The sequence below is a fragment of the Amblyraja radiata genome, chromosome 3, assembly GCF_010909765.2.
Source record: "Amblyraja radiata isolate CabotCenter1 chromosome 3, sAmbRad1.1.pri, whole genome shotgun sequence".
Classification (NCBI taxonomy): domain Eukaryota; kingdom Metazoa; phylum Chordata; class Chondrichthyes; order Rajiformes; family Rajidae; genus Amblyraja; species Amblyraja radiata.
The window spans coordinates 35,531,992-35,558,262 of record NC_045958.1 but is presented as its reverse complement, the minus strand read 5'-3'; the positions used below and the strand labels follow the sequence as shown (position 1 = coordinate 35,558,262).

General features: G+C 41.7%; 1 protein-coding gene across 2 annotated transcripts in view; it reads right to left on the bottom strand.

Annotated features, from left to right (window-relative positions):
• The window catches only part of vps13a (vacuolar protein sorting 13 homolog A), a 346,213-nt gene that overhangs the window by 104,299 nt on the left and 215,643 nt on the right, over positions 1–26,271 (bottom strand). The window contains exons 49-55 of one of the 2 annotated variants that reach the window (XM_033017572.1): positions 24,748–24,852; positions 16,751–16,897; positions 15,977–16,102; positions 8,592–8,725; positions 7,377–7,512; positions 5,805–6,037; positions 5,399–5,552 (exon numbers count right to left, since the gene is read on the bottom strand). In XM_033017572.1, coding sequence (XP_032873463.1) covers positions 5,399–5,552; positions 5,805–6,037; positions 7,377–7,512; positions 8,592–8,725; positions 15,977–16,102; positions 16,751–16,897; positions 24,748–24,852 — 1,035 coding nt within the window. Of the gene's footprint in view, positions 1–5,398; positions 5,553–5,804; positions 6,038–7,376; positions 7,516–8,591; positions 8,726–15,976; positions 16,103–16,750; positions 16,898–24,747; positions 24,853–26,271 lie in introns of both variants that reach the window. The other variant, XM_033017571.1, reaches the window with a different exon arrangement.

The following is a 26,271-nucleotide window of genomic DNA, read 5'->3' as shown; positions in this document are numbered from 1 at the left end:
CCAAGATATCTAGGGCCACTTTCATGAGTACTCTGGGATGCAGACCAAACACAATTTCCTGACTGTGGTCTGAAGAAGGGTTTCGGCCCGAAACATTTCCTTCGCTCCATAGATGCTGCTGCATCCGCTGAGTTTCTCCAGCATTTTTGTGTACCTACAATTTCCTGACTAATGTGGATTCCCTTCAGTTCCTCCCTCCCACTAGATCCTCGGTCCCCGAGTATTTCTGGGAGATTGTTTGTGTCTTCCTTAATGAAGACAGAACGAAAGTACTTGTTTAACTGTTCTGCAATTTCCTTGTTTCCCATTATAAATTCACCTGTTTTTGACTGAAAGGGAACTACATTTGTCTTCACTAATCGTTTCATCTTCACATATCTAAAGTGGCTTTTACAGTCAGTTTTTTTATTCCCCACAAGCTTTCTTTCATGCTCTATTGTCCCCCTCATAATTATCCCTCCTCTGTTGAATTCTAAATTTCTCCCAGTCCTCCGGGTTGCTGCTTCCTCTGGCCAATTTATATGCCACTTCCTTCGATTTAACACGAACCCTAATTTCCTTCATTAGCCACGGTTGAGCCGCCTTCACCATTTTATTTTGCTGCCAGACAGGGATGAACAATTGTTGTAATTCATCCATGCAATCTTTATATCTTTGCCATTGCATCTCCACCGTCAACCCTTTAAGTATCATTTGTCAGTCTATCCTAGCCAATTCCCGTCTCATAGCATCAAATTCAGGTCCTGATCAGATATATCCGAAGACATTGTGGGAAACCATAGAGGACATTGTAGGACCTCTGGTTGAAATTTACGAGTCGTCTTTAAATACAGGGGAGGTACCGGAAGACTGAACAGTAACAAATGGTGTTCGTCTATTCAAGAAGGGCTGCAGGGAAAATGCTGGGAACTATCGACCAGTGTGCTTAACATCTGTAGTTAGAAGGTTTCTAGAGTGTTCTGTGGGATAGGATATACAGGCATTTAGACAGATAAGGGCAGATTAGGGAGTCATCATGGGTTTGTACGTGGGAGGTCGTATTTTACAAATCTGATTGAGATTTTTGAAGACGTGACCAAAAAGGTCGATAAGGGTAGAGCTGTAAATGTATACTAGTCTAAGTGTGACCCGTTGGGTCCCATGTTCACACGGGAGGGTTGGTCCCCCTACGCAATATTCCACCTCTCCACCAATTCCAATATTGGTGGCCAGTGGGGGGGGGGGGGGCGCTTTCTGGAGCGCTAGTATGGGTGTTGTGGGCCGAAGGGACTGGTTTCCAGAGGGCTAGTATGGACAGATGGCACAATGGGCTAAGTGTTCGGCTGGCGACCGGAAGGTAGCCGTTTCGAATCCCGCTTGGATTGCATACTGTCGTTGTGTCCTTGGGCAAGACACTTCACCCACCTTTGCCTGTGTGTGAATGATTGGTGGTGGTCGGAGGGGCCGTAGGCGCAGATTAGCAGCCACGCTTCCGTCAGTCTGCCCCAGGTCAGCTGTGGCTACAGAAGTAGCTCACCACCACCGAGTGTGACTGAGGAGTGTATGAATAATGCGATGTAAAGTGCCTTGAGTATTCTAGAAAGGCGCTATATAAATCCCATCCATTATTATTAAGCGCCTTGAGTATTCTAGAAAGGCGCTATATAAATCCCATCCATTATTATTATTTATTGTGGGCCGAATGGATGCTTGGGCTGGCAGCTCAGTCACTCAAGCCTGGTGGTCTGGCAGCTCAGTCACACAGGCCTGGTGGGCTGGCAGCTCAGAAACTGCCAGAAATTCTGCCCAAAACAGGTGAGAGACTGTGAGAGAAAAGGGGGAGAGGGTGGAGAATCAATTTTAGACATTTTTCATCTTTTTCTGCAGATCATAGCAATGAAAGAGGAAAGTCCATCCTGGCCTGGAACTCACAGGGAGCCAATGACGAGAGGAAAAAAAATACTGGGGTGAGGTTTAATACTTGCAGGGGGAATACTTACTGATGGGCCGAAGGGACCTCTTGGGCTAGTTGAGGCCAGATGGGCCAAAGGGGCTCTTTAAAAAAAAAAATCAGAGTGATATCTCAGTGAAAGGCACTTTTTCTGTACTTTTCCTGGCCTGGCATGGGCCTTTTGGGCCAAAATGCTCATCCTAGGCTAATAGGGGCATTTTGTAAAAAGGGACTGGGTTCTCGGCTAATAGGGGCCTTGTGGGCCGAAATTAGTGGTTTCAGGCAGGCCAAACAACTAATTTCATTTCCATTTCAATTTCAAGCACAGGGCAGGCCAAACAACTCATTTCATTTCCATTTCCATTTTCATTTTAAGCACAGGGCAGGCCAAACAACTCATTTCATTTTCATTTCATTTCCATTTCCATTGCAGTTTCAAGCACAGGGCAGGCCAAATAACTCATTTCATTTTCAATTCGTTTCCATTTCCATTGCAGTTTCAAGCAGAGAGCAGGCCAAACAACTCATTGCATTTTCTTTTCATTTCCATTTCCATTGCAGTTTCAAGCAGAGGGCAGGTCAAACAGCTCATTGCATTCTCATTTCATTACCATTTCCATTGCAGTTTCAAGCACAGAGCAGGCCAAACAGCTCATTGCATTTTCATTTCATTTCCATTTCTATTGCAGTTTCAAGCACAGGGCAGGCCAAACAGCTCATTGCATTGTCATTTCATTTCCATTGCAGTTTCAAGCACAGGGCAGGCCAAACAGCTCATTGCATTTTCATTTCATTTCCATTGTAGTATCAAGCACAGGGCAGGCCAAACAGCTAATTGCATTTTCATTTAATTTCCATTTCCATTGCAGTTTCAAGCACAGGGCAGGCCAAACAACTCATTGCGTTTTCATTAAGGGCTAACAAATCATTTATTGCAAGTACATTGCAATAAACCCTCGCGATCTTCCAGAGTGACTGACTCACGTCCAGGCAACCGGGGTTTTATAGTCCTGCTCCCCCCCCCCCAGAAGGGGCGTTACCTTCATCATGGTGATTGACAGGCGTGAGGACCAATCAGCTGATCTCAAGATTTTTTAAACACTCATAACTTTTTTATTTTTTATCGATCGGAAAAATCCTCGGGGCTGTCTCAGCGGAGGACTGAAAGTAAGATGGCCAAAAATCATAGTGATATAGGGTAGCGATTTTTCTGAAATCAATATACAGCGCAGACAGGAAGTGGTCAAGATGAGACATTTAGTTATATAGATAGATATGGACTTCAGCACAGCATTCGACAAGGTGCCGCATGGTAGGCAGCTCTGGAAGGTTAGATTGCATGGGATGCAAGGAGTGATAGCTAAATGGACAGTAAATTGGCTTCATGGAAGGAAGTAGAGGGTGATGGTGGAAGGTTGCTTCTCGGATTGGAGGTCTGTGACTAGTGAGTGGTGTGCCTCAGGGTTCGGTGCTGGGACCATTACTGTTTGTCATCTATATCAAGATTTGGACGAGAACACATATGACAAGATTAGCAAGTTTGCAGATAGTGAAGATGATTGTGAAAAATTGCAGCAGGTTCTTGATTGATTAGCCAGGTGGGCTGAGGAATGGTTGATGGAATTCAATACAGAGATATGTGGGGTGTTTCATTTTGGGAAGTCTAACATGCAAGGACCTACACAGTAAATGGTCGGGCTCTGGGGAGTGTTGTAGAGCAGAGTGATCTTGGAGTGCAGGTGCATGGTTCCTTGAAGGTGGAGTTGCAGGTAGATAGGGTGGTCAAAAAGGGGTTTGGTACATTGTCTTTCATCAGTCGGAGTATTATAATGTCTTTATTTATATAGCACATTTTAGTCAACTTGCATTGACCCCAAAGTGCTTCACACAATTACTTCCATACAGACAGGCAAAGGTGGGTGAAGTGTCTTGCCCAAGGACACACACAGGCAAAGGTGGGTGAAGTGTCTTGCCCAAGGACACAACGACAGTATGCACTCCAAGCAGGATTCGAACCAGCTACCTTCCGGTTGCCAGCCGAACACTTAGCCCATTGTGCCATCTGTCGTCCACTCTATTGAGTAGAGAATTCCCATTCCTTCTCTCCAGAGATGCTGCCTGTCCCGCTGAGTTATTCCAGCTTTTTGTGGCTATCTTCAGTTCAAACCAGCATCTGCAGTTCCTTCCTACACATATTGAGTAGAGAGGTTGGGAGGTCATGTTGCAGTTGTATAAGACGTTGGTGAGGCCGCATTTAGAGTATTGTGTTCAGTTCTGGGCACCATGTTATATAAAAGATGTCGTCAAGCTGGAAAGGGTACAGAGAAGATTTGCAAGGATGTTGCCAGGGCTAGAGGGTCTGAGCTATAGAGAGAGGTTGAGTAGGCTGGGACTATTCCTTGGAGCGCAGGAGGATGCTGGGTGATCTTATTGAGGTGTATAATATCATGAGAGGGGAATAGATCAGGTAGATGCACAGTGTACCTTGCCCAGAGTAGGTGATTCGAGGACCAGAGGACATAGGTTTAAGGGGAAAATATTTAATAGGAATCCGAGGGTTAACTTTTTCACACAAAGGATGGAGGGTGTATGGAACAAGCTGCCCAAGGAGGTAATTGAGGCAGGGACTATCCCAACATTTAAGAAACAGTTAAGCGACAGGTACATGGATAAGACAGGTTTGGAGGGATATGGACCAAACGTGAGCAGGTGGGACTAGTGTAGCTGGGACATGTTGGCCGATGTGGACAAGTTGGGCCAAAGGGCCTGTTTCAACACTTTATGACCTATGACTCTAAGTAGGTAAACCAGAGATGCTCACATCAGAAATATTCTCCACTAACAAGGATGCACCATCTATTTTTCTGGTAGTATTACATAATAAAAGGCCTGGACAGAGTGGATGTTTCCACGAGTGGGAGAGTCTAGGACCAGAGGTCATAGCCTCAGAATTAAAGGACATTCCTTTAGGAAGGAGATGAGGAGGAATTTCTTTAGTCGGAGGGTGGTGAATCTGTGGAATTTATTGCCACAGAAGATCGTGGAGGCCAAGTCAATGGATCTTTTTAAGGCCGAGGTAGATAGATTCTTGATTATTGCTGATGTCAGGGGTTATGAGGATAAGGCAGGAGAATGGGGTTGAGGGAAAGAAAGATCAGTCATGATCGAATGGCAGTAGACTTGATGGGCCGAATGGCCTAATTCTGCTCCTATCACTTATGAAAATCGGTCTAGTTTTCCATTCTCCATTATTCGTGATCTACTTGAACCAAGATGGGAACCACAAGGCTATGCATTTCTCTATATATTAATATATTGATTAACATATGGGAAGAGCTGGTTGTATTGATTACAAGATTAAACACACGCTCAGGAAAATTAAAAGACATTTGCGAAGCACGAGGAATTTGCTTGCTTTCACTATATATTTCGTATTCCAGGTTAGTGTCAATATAATTAACAACATACCTGAAATTCACAGGGAAGTTCAGCAACGTGGCTTTCAAGAGGCGAGGTTCCCATGTACTCTTTATAAACCTTTTCCAGCTGACCTGATTGCTTCCTAGTCATTTGTTTCCAACGCGATTTGATTTTGGGTTTACTTTCCCAAACAACATCAGAACTGAAATATAAACAGTAATAAATAAGTTTAGCCCAGCAAATTAATAACGCAGAAGTGAGTCATTTTGACAGTTCTCATCATATTTGCCTTTTTTTTAAAAATTTGTTTAAACAATTATTCAAGAGTAATATTTTCAACCAGCTTAGAAATGATCTGTAATAAAAGTAAATGAAGTATTAGAAACTATGTGAAATCTGATGGTTAGGGTCAGCAACAAATTATATTTTACAAAATTATGCTTAAAACATTCACCTAGTGATACCAATGTAGATCACTTCTTGCTTTGTCAAATTGTCAACCAATGAAATTCCTAAGTTCCTTAAGGACAAGATAATTTCCTGTTCCACCATTTCTGCTGTGTCACTTTTTTGGACAAGTTTGAATATTCCCTCATCATCGGTAAACAGAATGATTCTCTGCAGATCCTCAAAGAAGGACGCAATGTACAAATCCTCATTATCGATAGACAACGGAAAAAAAGTGTCCTGAAAGTAAAACAGAAGATCTAAGTATTGTATTCTTATGGCAAGTGTAAAAATACATCGGCCATATTTATAATTACGTTTCAAGGGGTTAAACTAAGCGCAGAAACAACAAATGAGGGAAAGGCAAACAAGTGCTGGAAAAGTAAAAAACCTCAAACAGCTAAAAATTTATAATTTAACTGTAACTATTCAAGGAATGCAGTGTCAAAGTGAAAGCTCTGACACGCTAAACCTTTTAGCCTGTATCTTTTCAGATGAAACAACTAATGTACACCACAAAATTGATGCAATAGTCAAGACACAGATGAGCTAGAGTTAACATAGAAACATAGAAAATAGGTGCAGGAGTAGGCCATTCGGCCCTTCGAGCCTGCACCGCCATTCGATATGATCATGGCTGATCATCCAACTCAGTATCCCATCCCTGCCTTCTCTCCATACCCCCTGATCCCTTTAGCCACAAGGGCCACATCTAACTCCCTCTTAAATATAGCCAATGAACTGGCCTCAACTACCTTCTGTGGCAGAGAATTCCACAGATTCACCACTCTCTGTGTAAAAAATGATTTTCTCATCTCTCGGTCCTAAAAGACTTCCCTCTTATCCTTAAACTGTGACCCCTAGTTCTGGACTTCCCCAACATCGAGAATAATCTTCCTGAATCTAGCCTGTCCAACCCCTTAAGAATTTTGTAATTTTGTAAGTTTCTATAAGATTTAAGGAAAAGGGACGTTGTCTCTTTTTTGAATAGATCATGGATGAGCGCTAATCGTTTCCTTAAGCTTTAAGGAGTGTAAAACAGGATTTGTGTGAAGGCCTTGTAATTCATATTGCGATAATACTTAGACATTTAACTGTTTTACAACCTTATGAAATTGCTCATTGTCAATCTTGTTCCTGGGGAGTTGGCATCATTCCTCTCCCCTCAAGTTGTCCGTACGTAATCCCAACCACTGTATAGAATGGATTGCTTGATCTTAAGGTACACTCCATCCATAGCTCCTCAACTCTCTCCAGATTCAGAAACAAACACAGAACTTAAAACAACTTATGGAATACACGGACAAACTGTGAAGTCAGATGCACATGCATTTGCTCTGCAGAGATTTCTCAACTTCTGCTCAATATGCAGGTGTGCAATACTGGAAGACAATGACAAATGCACTGCAGCAAGTGGCGCTTGCAACGAGACATGAACATATACGTCCACTGTTATAAGATTTTGTACTAAAACATAACTGGAACAGGCACACAATACATGATAACAGTACAAAATTGGAATTAAAGTGAAAAAAAGACATAAATAGAAATCTTATGCAAAAATATTCTATATTCTTACCTCTACTGCGCTTAGCTCTTTTACCACATCCTCACATTGACAACCGATCGTCAGCAGCCTTGATCCTGTGGGATCTTCCCAGGAATAGTAAGTTGCTTTACCTGGCTCCAATTCATGTGGCTTTACAGTTGAATTGCTGCTAATAAATTATGAATTTGTAATGTCAAGAATTAAGTTTGATAAACTGCTTCAAATTACTGAAGTTATCTCAGAGGAGATTGAACACCAAATAAATACATTTTGACTTTGATACTTTCCATTTCATTGCTAAAATAGAATTCTGAGAACTGATGGCATGAAGGTGGAAGGGGTACAAATTCAATCGTCAGACACAAGGATCTAACCGCATCCCCAACGTTTGAACTATTTATACTTCAAAGCAGATAGAGATCACAGCAATGGTCCAAGTCAAAACAAGTCAATAAGGGTATTAGAAAATGGACAATACCAGAGCAGAAGAGGAAAGATTCAGTTTCCCCAGTCCTTCTGTTGGCAGACCAAAGCACTTCTTCCCCAACTCTGTCAACATGCCCCAAACTCAAATACCCATCAAATACTTAATCCTTCCTTAAAAACCTGGAATTGCAGGATTCCCACACCATCCCCAGTTGCTGAGCAAAACTTCCATCTACACTTTGATTTGCCAACTATTCTGCTATCCGACTTTGCTTCCAGATCTAAAACAGTCCCAGATTTTTTTTTAAATGTCAGAAATATAGTTCAAATACCTACTACCTCATTTCCTTTTCAATCACCTTTTTAAAATGATGGGTCGTTAAAGATCAGTTCTATTTGATTGGATAAGTATTGAGGGACAGTAATTAATTCTATAATCTCAATTGGTGCAAGCCACAAGTTCTTCCCAAAAAGATATTGTCCGATTTAATCAATACATATTTCAATGAAGAACAAATTATACTGACTCCAGCTTTCCAAATGTTGTGATCCCTCTCTGGATGAAATTGATATGCCACAGGTATCACTTGCAGCAATGTTTGAGTATAAAATATTCCAACTACAATAATTAGCAGCAATTTCTAGAGTACGTACTTATTTTCTAATATTCACCCATCGCACAAATGTACACAGCCAATAATTTTTTAATAGAATAATTATGACTTAAGTCACCCAATCTTTTCAAATGCAATTCTTTCTAAATATGAAATTTTATTCAGTAATGATTGTCACTCAAGTGATCTTCATACATAAAGATACCTCTGATGATATTCCACTGTTTTTGTCTCTGTGTGGTTAATAATGAGGAATGGAGCAGCCCCTTCATGGTAATTCTTAAAAGTAACCAAGGTAGAATGTTCTGCCAAGTGTACTTCCACTATGATGCCTCCAATCTATAACATATAAAAGGCAATCAGAAGCAATCAGTGTTGTGAAACACCTAATTTAAATGCAAATTCCAAACACACCAAGTATAGAAATGGAGCTCGAGATCTTATTGGATTGACGGTCACGTTGCGTCAATGGTCGTATATCTACAAGCACAGTGAGATACAGGTACAATGAAAATCTTGCTTGCAGCAACATTTAGGTCTCAGACTCAGAACACACCTAAACAAATTATAAATAAATTACACATAAATTCAACAAGACAGTGAAAAGAAAAAAATCTGCAAAATAACAAGACTTTGGTGTAAAACGCAATTTAAAAGCAAGGCCATAGAAGTGTAAGAGTTGTGTTCCATTGCCGATGTAGGATTAGGGATGTATGGTTGGTTCAAGATTCTGATGGTTCTAGAAAAGTAGTTGATCCTGAACCTTGTGGCGTGGGACTTCAGGCTTCTGTCCTTTCTGCCCAATGGACACAGTGAGAATTAGAGGGATGTCCCAGATGGTGGGGAACCTTGATGATAGATGTTGCCTTCTTTAGACAGCACCTCTTGTTGATGCTTCAGTTAATGGGGAGGACAGTACTTGCGATGCACCAGGCTAAATCCACCACTCTCTGCAGTCTCTTGCTAATGAAGTTGAAGCTGTGAACTCTCTCTGCTGCTGACCCACCAAAGAATAAAGTCATGTGGTCTCCTGACTTTCCCTTTCAGAAATCGATGATTAGTTCCTTAGTTTTGTTGATGTTGAGAGGGAGGATGTTGTTGTGGCATCATTCAACCACATATTTCTCTCCTGCAAGCTGATATATCACCATTTGTGATTCAGCCAACAACGTTGGTGAACTTACAGATGGCATTGAAGCTGTACTTATCTGCATAATCATGACTAAGAAGAGAGTAGGGCACAGTCAAAGCAAACAGTTCTGAGGCGAGGACAGCAATTCATGACGTATTTAGAAACAAATGTACACTAAATTAATATTTGAGTCAAAATTCAGCTTTTAATAGTCTTCTTAGTTGAGTTAACAAATGAGAAATATTGATTGAATCCTTTATTTGTCATTCAGACCTTTCGGTCTGAACGAAATGCTGTTGCTGAACGAAAACCTATTGAACGAAATAGGTCTGCCATAAGTGATATAAAGAGCCGAAATAAGCCATGCCTTCCATTGAATCTGCCCTGTCATTTAACAGGATTGTGGCTGATCTTTATCTCAAACACCAATTTCCTGCCCTGCCCCAAAACCCCTGATATCTTTAATATCCAGAAATGTTTTGAAAGCAATCAATGACTGAACGTCTGTAGCTTTTCAAAGAGAATTGCAAAGATTCACCACCAGAGGACATTTCTCATATCTGTGGAATATGGCCTATTCCTTTTTTGACCAATGCCCCTTGGTTCTAAATTACTTAGTTAGGTGAAATATCATCGCCATACAAACACTCCCAATCCTTCTGACAATTTGTGTTTGTTTCAATGAGCTCAGCCCCATTTTTCTAACTCCAGTAAATAAACAGCCAATCTCTGGAAGCAGTCTGAATCTTTGCAGCGCTCCCTTGAAAGTAATTGTACCTCTTATGCATGAAAGAAACAACACAATTTTCTAGATGTGGCATCACCAAAGTAATATAATTTTATTAAGATATCTTTGCCCTTGTATTCAAATCTTACAGCAATAAAGGCACAATCGCATTAATTAATAAGATTTCAAATACTACAGACTAATGCACAGCAATATCTGAAAAAATTAGCACAATGCAAATAAATGCTGGCCTCTAATCAAATTGACACAGGTGTTTTAATCTTCTAGGGATGAAAAAAAGAAAAGCAAGTTTCCTGAATTTAAGCACTCTTGTTTCTCCTGGTCTTTCACTTAAACACGCATCCAATGACTGACCAGATTAAGATTTTTGTTTCGGGTTTGTAGTCAGTAACCCACTAACCGCCATTTCTCCCACTCAAAGTCATCAGGTCTTTGGCAAAGGTAGGAAATACCATATATTAACCAGTTGTTGTTCAATGTTTCTCCAAACCATTTCCAGAACAAGAGCAATTAAATTTGATTTTGATATTTTCATTCTTTTTTTCCTTATCCCAGTCTTCATAGAGCCAACAAAACCACATCCCATCATTAATCTGGCTAAATAAAATTATTGTGTTGGATAAGAATTCATATTACTAATATTGTTTTACAGAAGACATTGGATATTGTTCTGTACCAAAATGTTAAAGCAAAAATGGGCATGCATTAATTGAAGGTAAATTTATGACATGAATTGATAAAATATTAGGAGACAGAACAAGTGGGGTTGAAACGAAGTATACTTTGATTGACTGATTGATATTCAGATTCAGATTTAGATTCAGATTCAATTTTAATTGTCATTGTCAGTGTACAGTACAGAGACAACGAAATGCATTTAGCATCTCCCTGGAAGAGCGACATAGCAAATGATTTGAATAAATAATAATAAGTGTCTGGGGGGGGGGGGGGGGGGGGGGGGTGATTGGCAGTCACCGAGGTACGTTGTTGAGTAGAGTGACAGCCGCCGGGAAGAAGCTGTTCCTGGACCTGCTGGTTCGGCAACGGAGAGACCTGTAGCGCCTCCCGGATGGTAGGAGGGTAAACAGTCCATGGTTGGGGTGAGAGCAGTCCTTGGCGATGCTGAGCGCCCTCCGCAGACAACGCTTGCTTTGGACAGACTCAATGGAGGGGAGCGAGGAACCGGTGATGCTTTGGGCAATTTTCACCACCCTCTGCAATGCCTTCCGGTCGGAGACAGAGCAGTTGCCATACCATACTGTGATGCAGTTGGTAAGGATGCTCTCGATGGTGCAGCGGTAGAAGTTCACCAGGATCTGAGGAGACAGATGGACCTTCTTCAGTCTCCTCAGGAAGAAGAGACGCTGGTGAGCCTTCTTGATCAGAGTTGAGGTATTGTGGGTCCAAGAGAGCTCATCGGAGATGCTGACTCCCAGGAACCTGAAGCTAGAAACACGTTCCACCTCCGTCCCGTTAATGTGGATGGGGGTGTGCGTGCCGCCCCTGGACTTCCTGAAGTCTACAATGAGCTCCTTGGTCTTCTTGGAGTTAAGGGCCAGGTTGTTGTCAGCGCACCATGCTGCTAAGTGCTGGACCTCCTCCCTGTAGGCCGACTCATCGTTGTTGCTGATGAGGCCAATCACCGTTGTATCATCTGCATACTTGATGATGGTGTTAGTACCATGTACAGGTGTGCAGTCATAGGTGAAGAGGGAGTAGAGGAGGGGGCTCAGCACACAGCCCTGTGGAACGCCGGTGTTCAGGGTGAGGGTTGAAGAGGTGTGCTTGTCTAACCTAACAGACTGGAGTCTGTTGGTTAGAAAGTCCAGTATCCAGTTGCAGAGGGAGGGGTCGATGCCCAGGTTACCGAGTTTGGTGATCAGTTTTGATGGTATAATGGTGTTGAATGCTGAGCTGTAATCGATGAACAGCATTCTTACGTAAGTGTCTCTGTTGTCGAGGTGGGAGAGGGCGGAGTGAAGTGCCGTTGAGATGGCATCCTCCGTACTCCTGTTCTTGCGGTAGGCAAACTGATAGGGATCCAGTGTGGGGGGTAGGCAGCTTTTGAGGTGTGCCAGGACCAGCCTCTCGAAGCACTTGGTGATGATGGGGGTAAGTGCAACTGGGCGGAAGTCGTTGAGGCTTGCCGCAGTGGAGTATTTTGGCACTGGCACGATGGAGGTAGTTTTAAGGCACGTGGGGATATGGACTCGACATGGAATTCTCCAACTTTAGGTAACTTGCTTTCTCTATCCATGAATCGTTGGAATTTATAACCAACAAAAGGGTTGTAGAGGCCCAGTTGTTAAATAAATTTAACATAGTCATCAACATGATTCTAGCTACCTAGATATTTTGGGAAAATGAAACTGTCAAAGTGGGAGAGAATATCACGAAGTTTCATGGACGCTGTGAAAGAAGTCTTGCTTTGGATCCTCTTTTCATGGTACTTTCCATACAACTGCCAGAGATGAAACACGTTTTCATTGACCTCTTCATTTCCCACCATTCAGAGACCCAACAGCCCTTTCTAATGAAAAACTGATTCACTTGCACTTCCTCTAACTTAGTGCACAGCAGTCGTTGCTCACGCTTCCACAACAGAAAAACAAAGTGCAGACTGACTTAAGCTTTGCAGAGCAGTCTGCAAGGTTAGCCCTGAGCTTCTGTTATTTTGGTTTTCCATCCATTCTCACTTTGGTCACTTGTATACTTTTAATGAGAACCAACATTGATGAGAATAGCACGAAATCCATTATCTGGTCATATTACAACTTTGTTAACTCAGCAAAGTGATAGCAACGCATCACTGTGTAGGAAAGAACTGCAGATGCTGGTTTAAATTGAAGGAAGACACAAAATACTGGAGTAACTCAGCAGGTCCGGCAGCACTTCTGGAGCAAAGGAATGGGTTGGAGAGAAGGAAAGGGGGACGTTTCGGGTCGAGAATTCCTTCTCTCCAACCCATTCCTTCACTCCAGAGATGCTGCCTGACCCCGAGTTACTCCAGCATTTTGTGTCTAGCAACTTATCACTCCCGGATTTCACAATTTTTGCGGACGTCATCGATCTCACACTACCACGGTCCAAAGACTCCACCTCATCTGAAAAGACACTCATAAAACTGGTGCCCAGGGACTTGTAGCGCTTATGTCTGTAATGATGAAGTGCTTCAATACATTGGTTAAGAAGTATATCAACTTTTCTCTTAATATGTATTGGAAGCCACTCCAATTTGCCTACCAGCATAATAATCATCAGCCGATGCAATCTTGCTGATTCTCCACTCTGCGCCCAACCACTTGAGCAACAAGAAAACTTATGTCAGGTTGGTCTATACACACACTGCAGCTCAGCATTCAACATCATCATCCCCTCTAAACTTATCGTCAAACTCAGAACTAAATCTCTGCCCATTTCTATGCAACTGGATCCTCAAGTTCATCAACAGACCTCAAACATATGAATTGGCACCAATGTCTCATCGCTGACCATTAGTATAAGGGCACTTGAAGGCTGTGTGCTCAGTCTCCAGCTCTACTCGCTCTATATCCATGATTGTGTCGCCAGACGTAACTCCAAGTCCATCTTTAAATTTGCTGATGATACTAACACGGTTGGACAAATAACAGGTAATGTCAAAATACAGAAGGGAGATCGATAAGTGGTGCCAGAACACCAATCTTGCTACCAATATTAGTAAGACCAAAAAGATGATTGTTGGCATCAGGAATGGAAAGCTGAGGGTCCAAGAACCTGTCTTCATTGGCAGGTTGGCAGTGGAGGGAGTCAGCAGCTTCAAGTTCCTATGCGTGCACTTATCTGATGATCTGTCCTGAGGTCATGCAATCACAAAGAAAGCATCAATCCCCTACTTCCTCAGATGTTTGAGCAGTTTTTAAATGTTGCCAATATTCCCCCAAACATCTATATATGTACAGGGGAGAGCATACCGACTGGTTGTATCACTGCCAAGAATGCCGGAATAAAGGAGGCTGCATAAAGTGAGGTACATTGACCACACCAACACAGGTCATCCCCATCATCTAAGGGGCCTACAGGAAGCATTGCCTCAATAAGGTAGCTAAAATCATTCCAACCCAAACCACCATGTCCATGCTCTCATTTCATTGTTACCATTATGAAGGTGATACAGAATCCAGAGAGTGTTATCTTCAGGTTCAAGAGCAGCCTCTTCCCATCAGCCATCAGGTTCTTTAATCACCTTGCACTACCATCGGGTTCTTGGTCACCTCCCTGACCAAGTCCCTTCTCCCCCGATTGTTCAGTTTGGCCGGGCGGCCAGCTCTATGAGGAGTCCTGGTGGTTCCAAAGTTCTTCCATTTAAGAATGACGAAAGCCACTGTGCTCTTTGGGACCTGAAATGCTGCAGAAATTGTTTTATACCCTTCCCCAGATCTGTGTCTCGACACAATCCTGTCTCCGGACAATTCCTTCATCTTCATGGCTTGGTTTTTGCTCTGACATGCACTGTCAACTGTGGGACCTTATATAGACAGGTGTGTGCCTATCCAAATCATGTCATGTCCAATCAATTTAATTTACCACTGGTGGACTCCAATCAAGTTGTAGAAACATCTCAAGGATAATCAGTGGAAACAGGATGAACCTTGGCTCAATTTTGAGTGTCAAAGCAAAGGGTCTGAATACTTATGTAAATGTGATATTTCAGTTTTTTCTTTTTAATTACTTTGCAAAAATTTCTAAACACCCGTTTTCTCTTTTTTTATGGGGTATTGTGTGTAGATTGATGATTAAAAAAAAAAGAATTTAATCCATTTTTGAATAAGGCTGTAACGTAACAAAATGTGAAAAATGTGACGGGGTCTGAATACTTTCTGAATGCACTGTAAGTTCACTCTCCCGCAGAATTTGTAATTTATATATAATTTATGTTTTTGTGTATTGTCTGAGTCTGTGTGCCTGCGATGCCACTGCAAACAGGATTTTCATTCTACCTGCACCACTGCACATGTGCATATGACAATAAATTTGACTTAATTTGAATCAGATAGATGTTTTGGTGTTTGAGTGATCAAATAGATAAGACCTGTAATTTCTCGAGCTTAGAAGAATGATAGAAGATCTTGTTGAAACATTGTAAGAGGATGCAACAGGTTGGATGCAGGGGGGCATGTTTGCGTGGTTGAGAAGTTGAAAGTCAGGAATATATGGGGGAAGCAGTTTAGAACCAAGAAGAGAAATTTCATAACGCATGATGACAAATTTTGGAATTCACTATCCTAGGGCTGCGGAGGCTACTAAGTTCAGTCAAAACGCAGATTGACGAATTTCTGCATGTTACAGAAATGAAGGAAAATGGGAACACTAATGAAATGTAGAGGTAGCTCAGCCATCTTCTTCATAAGAGGCTGGCAAGCTAAGTGGGCAAATGGCCAGATGCACATTAAAAAAGTCAAACAAATTATGAATAATCAAGAATGCAATATAAAAAAGACAGGTGTGATTAGCATTGCAAAGATAATATACATAACCAAGACGATAATGATAATGAAAAAAAATTCACTTATTTTGGGCAACACCGAGGGAAATTTAATAACATTACCTTTATCAATTCAAATAAATTACAACGATATGATTAAATATCTATGTTTTTAAGGAATAACATTAATTACTAAACAGACTTGTATTTACTCTTATGTGTAATCAATATTTTGTAACGCTTCACCTTATTTTCCAGATGAAGTAACAAACAATTTTCTTGTTTGTTGAAATAAAACTTTTGTGGTTGCACATTGCCTTCAATTCGAACTGCTAGTCTTTCGGAATTCCTGGCAGGCCAAAATGGGGTGCACTAATTGAAACAAAGCAAAGTACTTCAAACAATAAGGGATACTGATTCAAATGTGGGATACAAAGGTAAAATGCATGCTTACTATGGGACTTTGTACCTTTACACAATTTTGATAATTGATGCAAATTAATTTGGGAGAATTAAATCTACTAAAACAAACATTATTTAACAAACAGAAAAGTGGAAAACAAGCAAATTTAGAAGCTACATGATTCTCTGTCTAACATAAACATGGCAGGGTTGTAACATGGAAACAGTTGTGATACGATTAGTCACAGACAACAGTAAGGTAACCTCTTTCATAGTTCATGAAATAATAATTTTCTCTAAAATCCAAATTCAGTCACAACCGCCAGACAGGAAGAAATTTATTTTTTTCAACATAGCTTATTTATCCAACAAACCCTCACTACAAGTTTCAACCTAACCTAGAGCAACATATAGTTTTATTTATCTTTTAAAACCGTTTAAAGACGAGCCTTGGACACCAGAAGCATATACCAGAATTTAAAAAAGGTTTGCTAAATTGGTCTGTTTTTGCTCCAATTAGTACAATAATTTTTCTCTTTAGTTTACTCTTAATATCCTGCAATAGTCATCTTTCTCAAGCAATTAATTCCCATCAATTAACAAGGACCATAAAGTTACCTGGTTTGAATCAACACGTTGCCATTTTGCCTCGCACTCTTCAGTCACATCTATTCTGTACTTTGTTTGATTGATGAGCATGTAATATGGTGTAAAGGTAACAATTCTCGTTAGGTTAAAGCTGCTGGTATCTATTCTCACACCAACCTAGAAAAAAAAACTCAGATTAAATTTAATTTGCTCATGATAACACAAGATAAACAAAATTGATTACATCATTAATGGCTGATCAATGTATTTCCTGATATGGTTTCTTGCTTCCATGTAATCCCATTTTCTACCAGTCACGGAGTGATCAATTCCACAATTCTAGAATTAGGGCAATGGATATCAACTATAGATTTTTTCAACTTCTGACAAAAAGCTGGATTTTAGTTTTGCAAAATAATGATACTAATGAGCTCTGAATTCACAAGTTCATGGATGTAGGTCTGTAGATAATAGTATACAAGTTCAAGTTCACATTTATTGACACGTGCACCAATTGGTACAGTGAAATTTGAGTTACCAAACAGCCACACGAATAAAAAGAACACAATACACAATAGAGTTTATCATAAACATCCACCACAGCGGAATCAACGTTTCACACTAACCATATAACCATATAACAATTACAGCACGGAAACAGGCCATCTCGACCCTTCTAGTCCGTGCCGAACACATAATCTCCCCTAGTCCCATATACCTGTGCTCAGACCATAACCCTCCATTCCTTTCCATCCATATAACTATCCAATTTATTTTTAAATGATAAAAACGAACCTGCCTCCACCACCTTCACTGGAAGCTCATTCCACACAGCTACCACTCTCTGAGTAAAGAAGTTCCCCCTCATGTTACCCCTAAACTTCAGTCCCTTAATTCTCAAGTCATGTCCCCTTGTTTGAATCTTCCCTACTCTCAGTGGGAAAAGCTTTTCCACGTCAACTCTGTCTATCCCTCTCATCATTTTAAAAACCTCTATCAAGTCCCCCCTTAACCTTCTGCGCTCCAAAGAATAAAGCCCTAACTTGTTCAACCTTTCTCTGTAACTTAGTTGCTGAAACCCAGACAACATTCTAGTAAATCTCCTCTGTACTCTCTCTATTTTGTTGACATCCTTCCTATAATTAGGCGACCAAAATTGTACACCATACTCCAGAATTGGCCTCACCAATGCCTTGTACAATTTTAACATTACATCCCAACTTCTATACTCAATGCTCTGATTTATAAAGGCCAGCACACCAAAAGCTTTCTTTACCACCCTATCTACATGAGATTCCACTTTCAGGGAACTGTGCACAGTTATTCCCAGATCCCTCTGTTCACCTACATTCTTCAATTCCCTACCATTTACCATGTACGTCCTATTTTGATTTGTCCTGCCAAGATGTAGCACCTCACACTTATCAGCATTAAACTCCATCTGCCATCTTTCAGCCCACTCTTCCAACTGGCATAAATCTCTCTGTAGACTTTGAAACTCTACTTCATTACCCGCAACCCCACCTATCTTAGTATCATCTGCATACTTACTAATCCAATTTACCACGCCATCGTCCAGATCATTGATGTACATGAGAAACAACAGTGGACCCAACACAGATCCCTGTGGCACCCCACTCGTCACTGGCCTCCAACCTGACAAACAACCATCCACCATTACTCTCTGGCATCTCCCATTCAGCCACTGTTGAATCCATCTTGCTACTCCACCATTAATACCCAACCATTGAGCCTTCTTAACCAACCTTCCATGAGGAACCTTGTCAAAGGCCTTACTGAAGTCCATATACACAACATCCACTGCTTTACCCTCATCAATTTCCCGAGTAACATCTTCAAAAAATTCAAGAAGATTAGTTAAACATGACCTTCCAGGCACAAATCCATGTTGACTGTTCCTAATCAGACCCTGTTTATCCAGATGCTTATATATATTATCTCTAAGTATTCTTTCCATTAATTTGCCCACCACTGACGTCAAACTAACAGGTCTATAATTGCTAGGTTTACTCTTAGACCCCTTTTTAAACAATGGAACAACATGCGCAGTACGCCAATCCTCCGGCACTATTCCCGTTTCTAATGACATTTGAAATATTTCTGCCATAGCCCCTGCTATTTCTACACTAACTTCCCTCAATGTCCTAGGGAATATCCTGTCCGGACCTGGAGACTTATCCACGTTTATATTTCTCAAAAGTGTCAGTACTTCCTCTTCTTTGATCCTCATAGTTTCCATAGCTACTCTACTTGTTTCCCTTACCTCACATAATTCAATATCCTTCTCCTTGGTGAATACCGAAGAAAAGAAACTGTTCAATATCTCCCCCATCTCTTTTGGCTCTGCAGATAGTTGGCCACTCTGACTCTCTAATGGACCAATTTTATCCCTCGTTATCCTTTTGCTATTAATATAGCGGTAGAAACCCTTCGGATTTACTTTTACCTTACTTGCCAAAGCAACCTCATATCTTCTTTTAGCTTTTCTAATTTATTTCTTAAGATTCTTTTTACATTCTTTATACTCCTCAAGCACCTCATTTACTCCATGCTGCCTATAACTATTATAGATCTCCCTCTTTTTCCGAACCAAGTGTCCAATTTCCCTTGAAAACCATGGCTCTTTACAATTTTTACGATTTCCTTTCAACCGAACAGGGACATAAAGATTCTGTACTCTTAAAATTTCACCTTTAAATGTACTCCATTTCTCTTCCACATCTTTCCCATAAAACAAACTGTCCCAATTTACTCCTTTTAAATCCTTTCGCATCTCCTCAAAGTTAGCCTTTCTCCAATCAAAAATCTCAACCCTAGGTCCAGTTTTGTCCCTCTCCATAATTATATTGAAACTAATGGTATTGTGATCACTGGACCCGAACTGTTCCCCAACGCATACCTCTGCCACCTGACCCATCTCATTTCCTAACAGGAGGTCCAGTACCGCCCCTTCTCTAGTAGGTACTTCTATGTATTGTTGCAAAAAACTATCCTACACACATTTTACAAACTCCAACCCATCCAGCCCATTTACAGAATGTGTTTCCCAGTCTATGTGTGGAAAATTGAAATCTCCCACAATCACTACCTTGTGCTTACTACTAATATCTGCAATCTCCTTACATATTTGCTCTTCCAATTCTCGCTCCCCATTTGGCAGTCTATAATACACCCCTATAAGTGTTGCTACCCCTTTCCCATTTCTCAGTTCCACCCAAATAGCCTCCCTAGACGAGCCCTCTAATCTATCCTGCCAAAGCACTGCTGTAATATCTTCCCTGATAAGCAATGCAACACCTCCACCTCTTGCCCCTCCAATTCTATCACACCTGAAGCAATGAAATCCTGGAATATTTAGTTTCCAATCACAGCCCTCCTGCAACCATGTTTCACTGATCGCCACAACATCATACTTCCAGGTGTCAATCCAGGCTCTAAGTTCATCCACTTTTCTTACAATGCTCCTAGCATTAAAATATACACATTTAAGAAACCCACCCTCTCTTATTCTCTGATTATTTTCTTTTTCTTCTCTCTCCCCTACATTTTGGGTCAGAGTGCTACCAATCTCTGCCCCCTGCTTCACGCACTGACTGCTAGCTTTCCCAATTTGAGTCCCTCCCCCCAACCATACTAGTTTAAAGTCTCCCCAGTAGCCTTTGCAAATCTCCCCGCCAGGATATTGGTCCCCCTTGAGTTCAAGTGCAACCCGTCCTTTCTGTACAGGTCGCACCTTCCCCAAAAGAGATCCCAATGATCCAGAAACTTGAATCCATACCCACTGCACCAGTTTCTCATCCACGCATTTATCCTCCACCTCGCTCCATTCCTACTCTCACTGTCGCGTGGCACAGGCAGTAATCCTGAGATTGTTACCTTTCCAGTCCTTCTCCTTAACTCTCTACCTAACTCCCTAAATTCTTCTTTCAGGACCTCTTCTCTTTTTTTACCTATGTCGTTGGTACCTATATGCACCACAACCTCAGGCTCCTCTCCCTCCCATTTCAGGATTTCTTGGACACGTTCAGACACATCCCTGACCCTGGCACCAGGGAGGCAAACTACCATCCGGGACTCCTGTCTGCGTCCACAGAATCGCCTATCCGACCCCCTGACTATAGAGTCCCCTATTACAATTGCCTTCCTCTTCTTTTCCTTACCCTTCTGAGCAACAGGACCGGTCTCTGTGCCAGAGGCCCGGCCGCTGTCGCTGCCCCCAGGTAGGCTGTCTCCCCCACCCTTACTCAAACACGAGTACTTATTTTCAAGGTGTACAGCCACCGGGGTACTCACCAGTCCCTGCCTCTGCCCATTGCCCTTCCTAACTGTGACCCAGTTTTCTGTCTCCCGTGGTCTTGGAGTGACCACCTCCCTGTAACTCCTTTCTATGACCTCCTCGCTCTCCCTGAGCAGACAGAGGTCATCGAGTTGCTGCTCCAGGTTCCTAACGCGGTCCCACACTGTGATGGAACGCAATAAAGTTCAGTCATCTTCCTCTTTGTTCACCCGTGGTCGGGGCCTTTGAAGCCTCCGCAGTCCTACCTACGGACGATGTAACGGCCCTCTCACCGGGATGATCGGAACTCCGGCGTTGGAACAGAGGAACACACTCTGCGGATTGGAGTTTCCTCAGCAAATGATCCCAGGCGTCCGCGTCTAGAAGTTCCGCAAATCACAGCTCCACGATGTTAAAGTCAGCATTCCCAAAATACCGGAGCTCCAACACTGGCGATCCCAGGAAAGGGATCGCCACGCTCTGCGATGATACCTCAGCGCTGCGCCTGCTGCTGAAACTCTGGCCGGTCTCCGGTAGGAAAGGCCGCGCCAATCCAGTTGGTAGGCCGCGAGGGTGGGGGGGCGAACATGTGACACAGAGAAAAGACGCATCTCCGTCCAGGTAAGTGACTGAAAAACGGTTTCCGCCTATTCCCTCCTACCACCCCCCACATAACACATTAAGAAACATTAAAACCAACATTTAGACACACTAAAAATAAGAAAATGGGTGAAAGGACTAACGAGCTGCTGGCGAGGCAGCCACTCAGGTGACGCCACCCGATCGACAAGGTTGGGTTCCTGTAGCAAGTGACTTATTGTTACGGAAGGAACTGCAGGTGCTGGTTTACACGGAAAATAGACACAAAATGCTGGAGTAACTCAGCGGGACAGAGAGCATCTCTGGAGAGAAGGAATGGGTGATGTTTCGGGTCGAGACCCTTCTTCAGACAAGTGACTTATTCCTTGGCTCTGCAAAGTCTTTCCATTATCTACAAGGCACTAGTCAGGAGTGGGATTGAATAATCTCCCCTTGCATGGAGGACTATTTCTGCCACTGACACATTTTGGTGGCAGTTGAAATAACCTACAAACTAGATTGCAGTAATTTGCTGAGATTACTTGGGGAGCACCTCCTTAAACTCCATCAAACAGTATGAGGTCTGTACACACAAATTTCTCTTATCAAAAGATCACAGCTTCAATCCTGGAACTACTTGACCAGCAATGCTGTGGAAGTGCATTCATGAGGACAACAGTAATTGAAAGCAGCAGTTCCTCATCATCTTTTCAAGAATAATTATAGATGTATAGAAACCTATGAACAGGTTTTACAATCCATGAAAATTATTTCTAATTTATTTCTTACAATTTTGTTGCTTCTTGCTGCAACTGGAGATACTAGAAAGTAGACTTTGCCATTTCCATTTGTTCAATTAGTAAGGATAATTAACTATCAAGTCACACACTTGCTTCTTGAGCAAATAATATTCCCAAACTGTAAATCTTTGCTCTCATTTTCCCAAAGGCCTAAACCTCACTGCAAAATGTGAACTGCTGAAAATATTTAGCTGATCAGGTGGTATTTATGCAGATTTTACTCGTTAGAAACATAGTTTATTTCCAGCATTTTCCAGTTTCGTACCCAAATTAGTCTACATTTCATGCACTAAATCACACATGTTACCATCTTAAAAATAGCTGGTAAAAAAAAGAATGGAAATCACAAAATGAAATGGTATTTGATTTAAATAATGGATGAATGTGGCCCATCGGTGATCATTTTCCAATGTTCTATAGACTCTGGATCAGGTCCTGTGGACTGGAGGGTAGCTAATGTAACCCCAATTTTTAAGAAAAGAGGGAGAGAGAAAACAGGGAATTATAGACCAATTAGCCTTACATCAGTAAGGAAGATGCTTAAAGGGCCTGTCCCACCAGCATGCGATTGCATGCGTCTAGCGCGACCAAACGTGGTGGCTTGAGGTGTACGGCCTCGCGGGGCCGGTCCCACTTCCAACCGCGGAGACGTCTGGAGTTGTGTGGGGCTGGTCCCGACATCATACTCACCAATCAGCTGGGCAGGAGGCGGGCTAACTAAATTCGGACGTCGCACGGCGTCGGGCGGTGACGTCATCACGCAACGGCATGCCGGGCGGTGACATCATCGCGCAATGCCATGTGTACGGCCTCAATGTGGCTGCGGGCTGACAGGCCGATTTTCGGACAGTGCAAGATTTTTGGAGCCCCGCGCGATGTCGGGACCAGCTCCGCACAACTCCATACGCCTCCGGCGATCGTAGTGGGACCGGCCCCGCGAGGCTATACGCCTCAAGCTACCACGTTTGGTCGCGCTAGATGCATGCTGGTGGGACAGGCATTTGGAAAGCAGTGGCAGGATCGGTCAAAGTCATCATGGATTTATGAAGGACAAATCATGCTTGACTAATCTTCTGGAATTTTTTGAGGATGTAACAAGTAGAATGGATGAGAGCCAGTGGATGTGGTGTATCTGGACTTTCAAGAAGCCTTTGACAAGGTCCCACGCAAGAGACTAGTGTGCAAAATTAGAGCACATGGTATTTGGGGTAGGGTATTGACATGGATAGAGAACTGGTTGGCAGAGAGTAGGAATTAACGGGTCCTTTTCAGAATGGCAGGTAGTGACTAGCGGGGTGCCACAAGGCTCAGTGCTGGGACCCCAGTAATTTACAATATATATTAACGATTTAGACAAAGGAATTAAATATAACATCTCCAAATTTGCGAATGACACAAAGCTGGGTGGCAGTGTGAACTGTGAGGAGGATGCTATGAGTCTGCAGGGTGACTTGGATAGGTTGGATGAGTGGGCAGATGCAGTATCATGTGGTTAAATGTGAGGTTAACCACTTTGGTGGCAAGAACAAGAAGGCAGATTATTATCTGAATGCTGTCAGATTAGGAAAAGGGAAGGTGCAACAAGACTTGGGTGTCCTTGTACATCAGTCACTGAAAGTAAGCGTGCAGGTGCAGCAGGTAGTGAAGAAAGCTAATGGCATGTTGGCCTTCATTGCAAGAGTATTTGAGTTAAGGGGCAAGGAGGTCCAACTGCAGTTGTACAGGGCCCTGGTGAGACCACACCTGGAGTATTGTGTGCAGTTTTGGTCTCTTAATTTGAGGAAGGACATTCTTGCTATTGAGGGAGTGCAGCGTTGGTTCACCAGGTTAATTCCCTGGATGGTGGGACTGACATATGATGAAAGAATGGGGCGACTGGGCTTGTATTCACTGGAATTTAGGATGAGAGGTTTATAGAAACATAACAAATTCTTAAGGGATTGGACAGACTAGATGCAGGAAAAATGTTCCAGATGTGGGAAGAGTCCAGAACCAGGGGTCACAGTTTAAGAATAAGGGATATTCATTTAGGACTGAGATGAAGAAAAACGTTTTCACCCAGAGAGTTGTGAATCAGTGAAATTCTCTGCCACAGGAGGCAATGGAGGCCAATTCACTAGTTGTTTTCAAGAGAGATTTAGATATAGCTCTCTGGGCTAACGGACTCAAGTGATATGAGTAAAAAGCAGGAACGGGGTACTGATTTTGGATGATCAGCCAAGATCATATTGAATGGCAGCGTGGCTCGAAGGGCCGAATGGCCAATTCCTCCACCTATTTTCTATGTTTCTATACATACAGTTAATCATATATAAAACTGTCACAGTCAGAATTTTAAGTAAATATCTTACCTGATACTCCCTTTTTGGTCCTTTGCATTTAACAGAGCCATAACTGCCCACAGTATCCAGAGAAAATGAATCTGACAATTGGCTGTCAGTTATTCGAAGTTGAACCTGTTATTAAAGTATAGTATTAAACAGATACAATTTTATTGTGTTTCACTTTATGCTGAAAGTATTTGAACTCGTTGACTGTCAAAAGCATCTGTCATGCTTTTCACCAACAGTGAACTAATTGCCAAATTACTTTTACACTTAGCAGACCACATAATTGCAAATCACTTCCAATAAGGGTATAACATATGAAAGGACGATGTTTTGCATATATTTGTGAATCTTACAATATGTGGGCCGACTTTTTAAAACTTTTAAATCTTAAGTGCAATGAACTAGATGAACGATTTAAGAGGATTTTAATCCAAACATGAAAACAAACCTTCATGAAGTTATGCAAGTACAATAGTCAAATCTGCAGAGTTTATTGGGATAAAACCAAATCAGGGGAATGGAGAAAGAAAAAAAATCTTCATGGTCTCACCCCTAGAAATGTCAGAAATCTCATGGTTTGACATATCATTGCACTTAAATTATTTTTATGGTGCTAAACACCAAATATAAAAGGAGATTCTTGCACATTTAACAATGGTGTAATTGAGATATTTAATTGAAAATTGAAATTCAATGACTGATCTGAAGCAGTTAATAAGTATATGGTATTTCACTTTGTAATATTAATTAACCATTAAAATCTACTGCTTTACAAAAATATTTTGATATTTACACCATTTTAAGGTCAGAGATGATAATGAAGCACAATTATTAAAATAACTGAAATCTATATTTCAACATAGTGAAACATTTCAGAACTAATAATTTATTGAATTGGTAGACTGAAAAAGATGGGCAAAATCTTTGGAACATCTAATCTATCCAATCAGAAAAGCTCAAGGTGTTGGGAGCTCTAATAAAGAGCTACAAGTTAAGATGGAAATGCAATAATTCTGAACTATATTAATTCTTAACATCCTGGATGTGCTATTAGAATGCGTACAGACCTCATGGAGTAATTATTCCCTCATCATATAATCAAGTCATCAGTTGAGAGAGGAGGAATGGATGGATAATGTTAATAACAGCAACATTGTGCTAAACTCTGAATCCAAATGACAGATTAACATTTAACGATAGACAATATACCTCTACTGTCGGGACTGGGTGAAAGTGGAATTCAGAGAATGGAGCCAGTATCCAAACATTCATACACTTTTATTACAGTTAATCTCCCACCTAAGTTCCCTGTAAACAAGTGTTAAAACAGTAAACAATAGAGCACTGAAGAGGCCCTTGAGCCCACAATGTCCATGCAGAACATGATGCCAAATAAAACAAATTCCTTTTGCCCATACATGTTCCATTTTCCTCCATTGCCTGCAGACTCATGTGCCTATATAAAAGCCTTTAAAACAGCACTATCGTATTTGCTTCCACCATCATCCCTAGCAGCGCATTCCATGCATCTACCACTCAATTCGT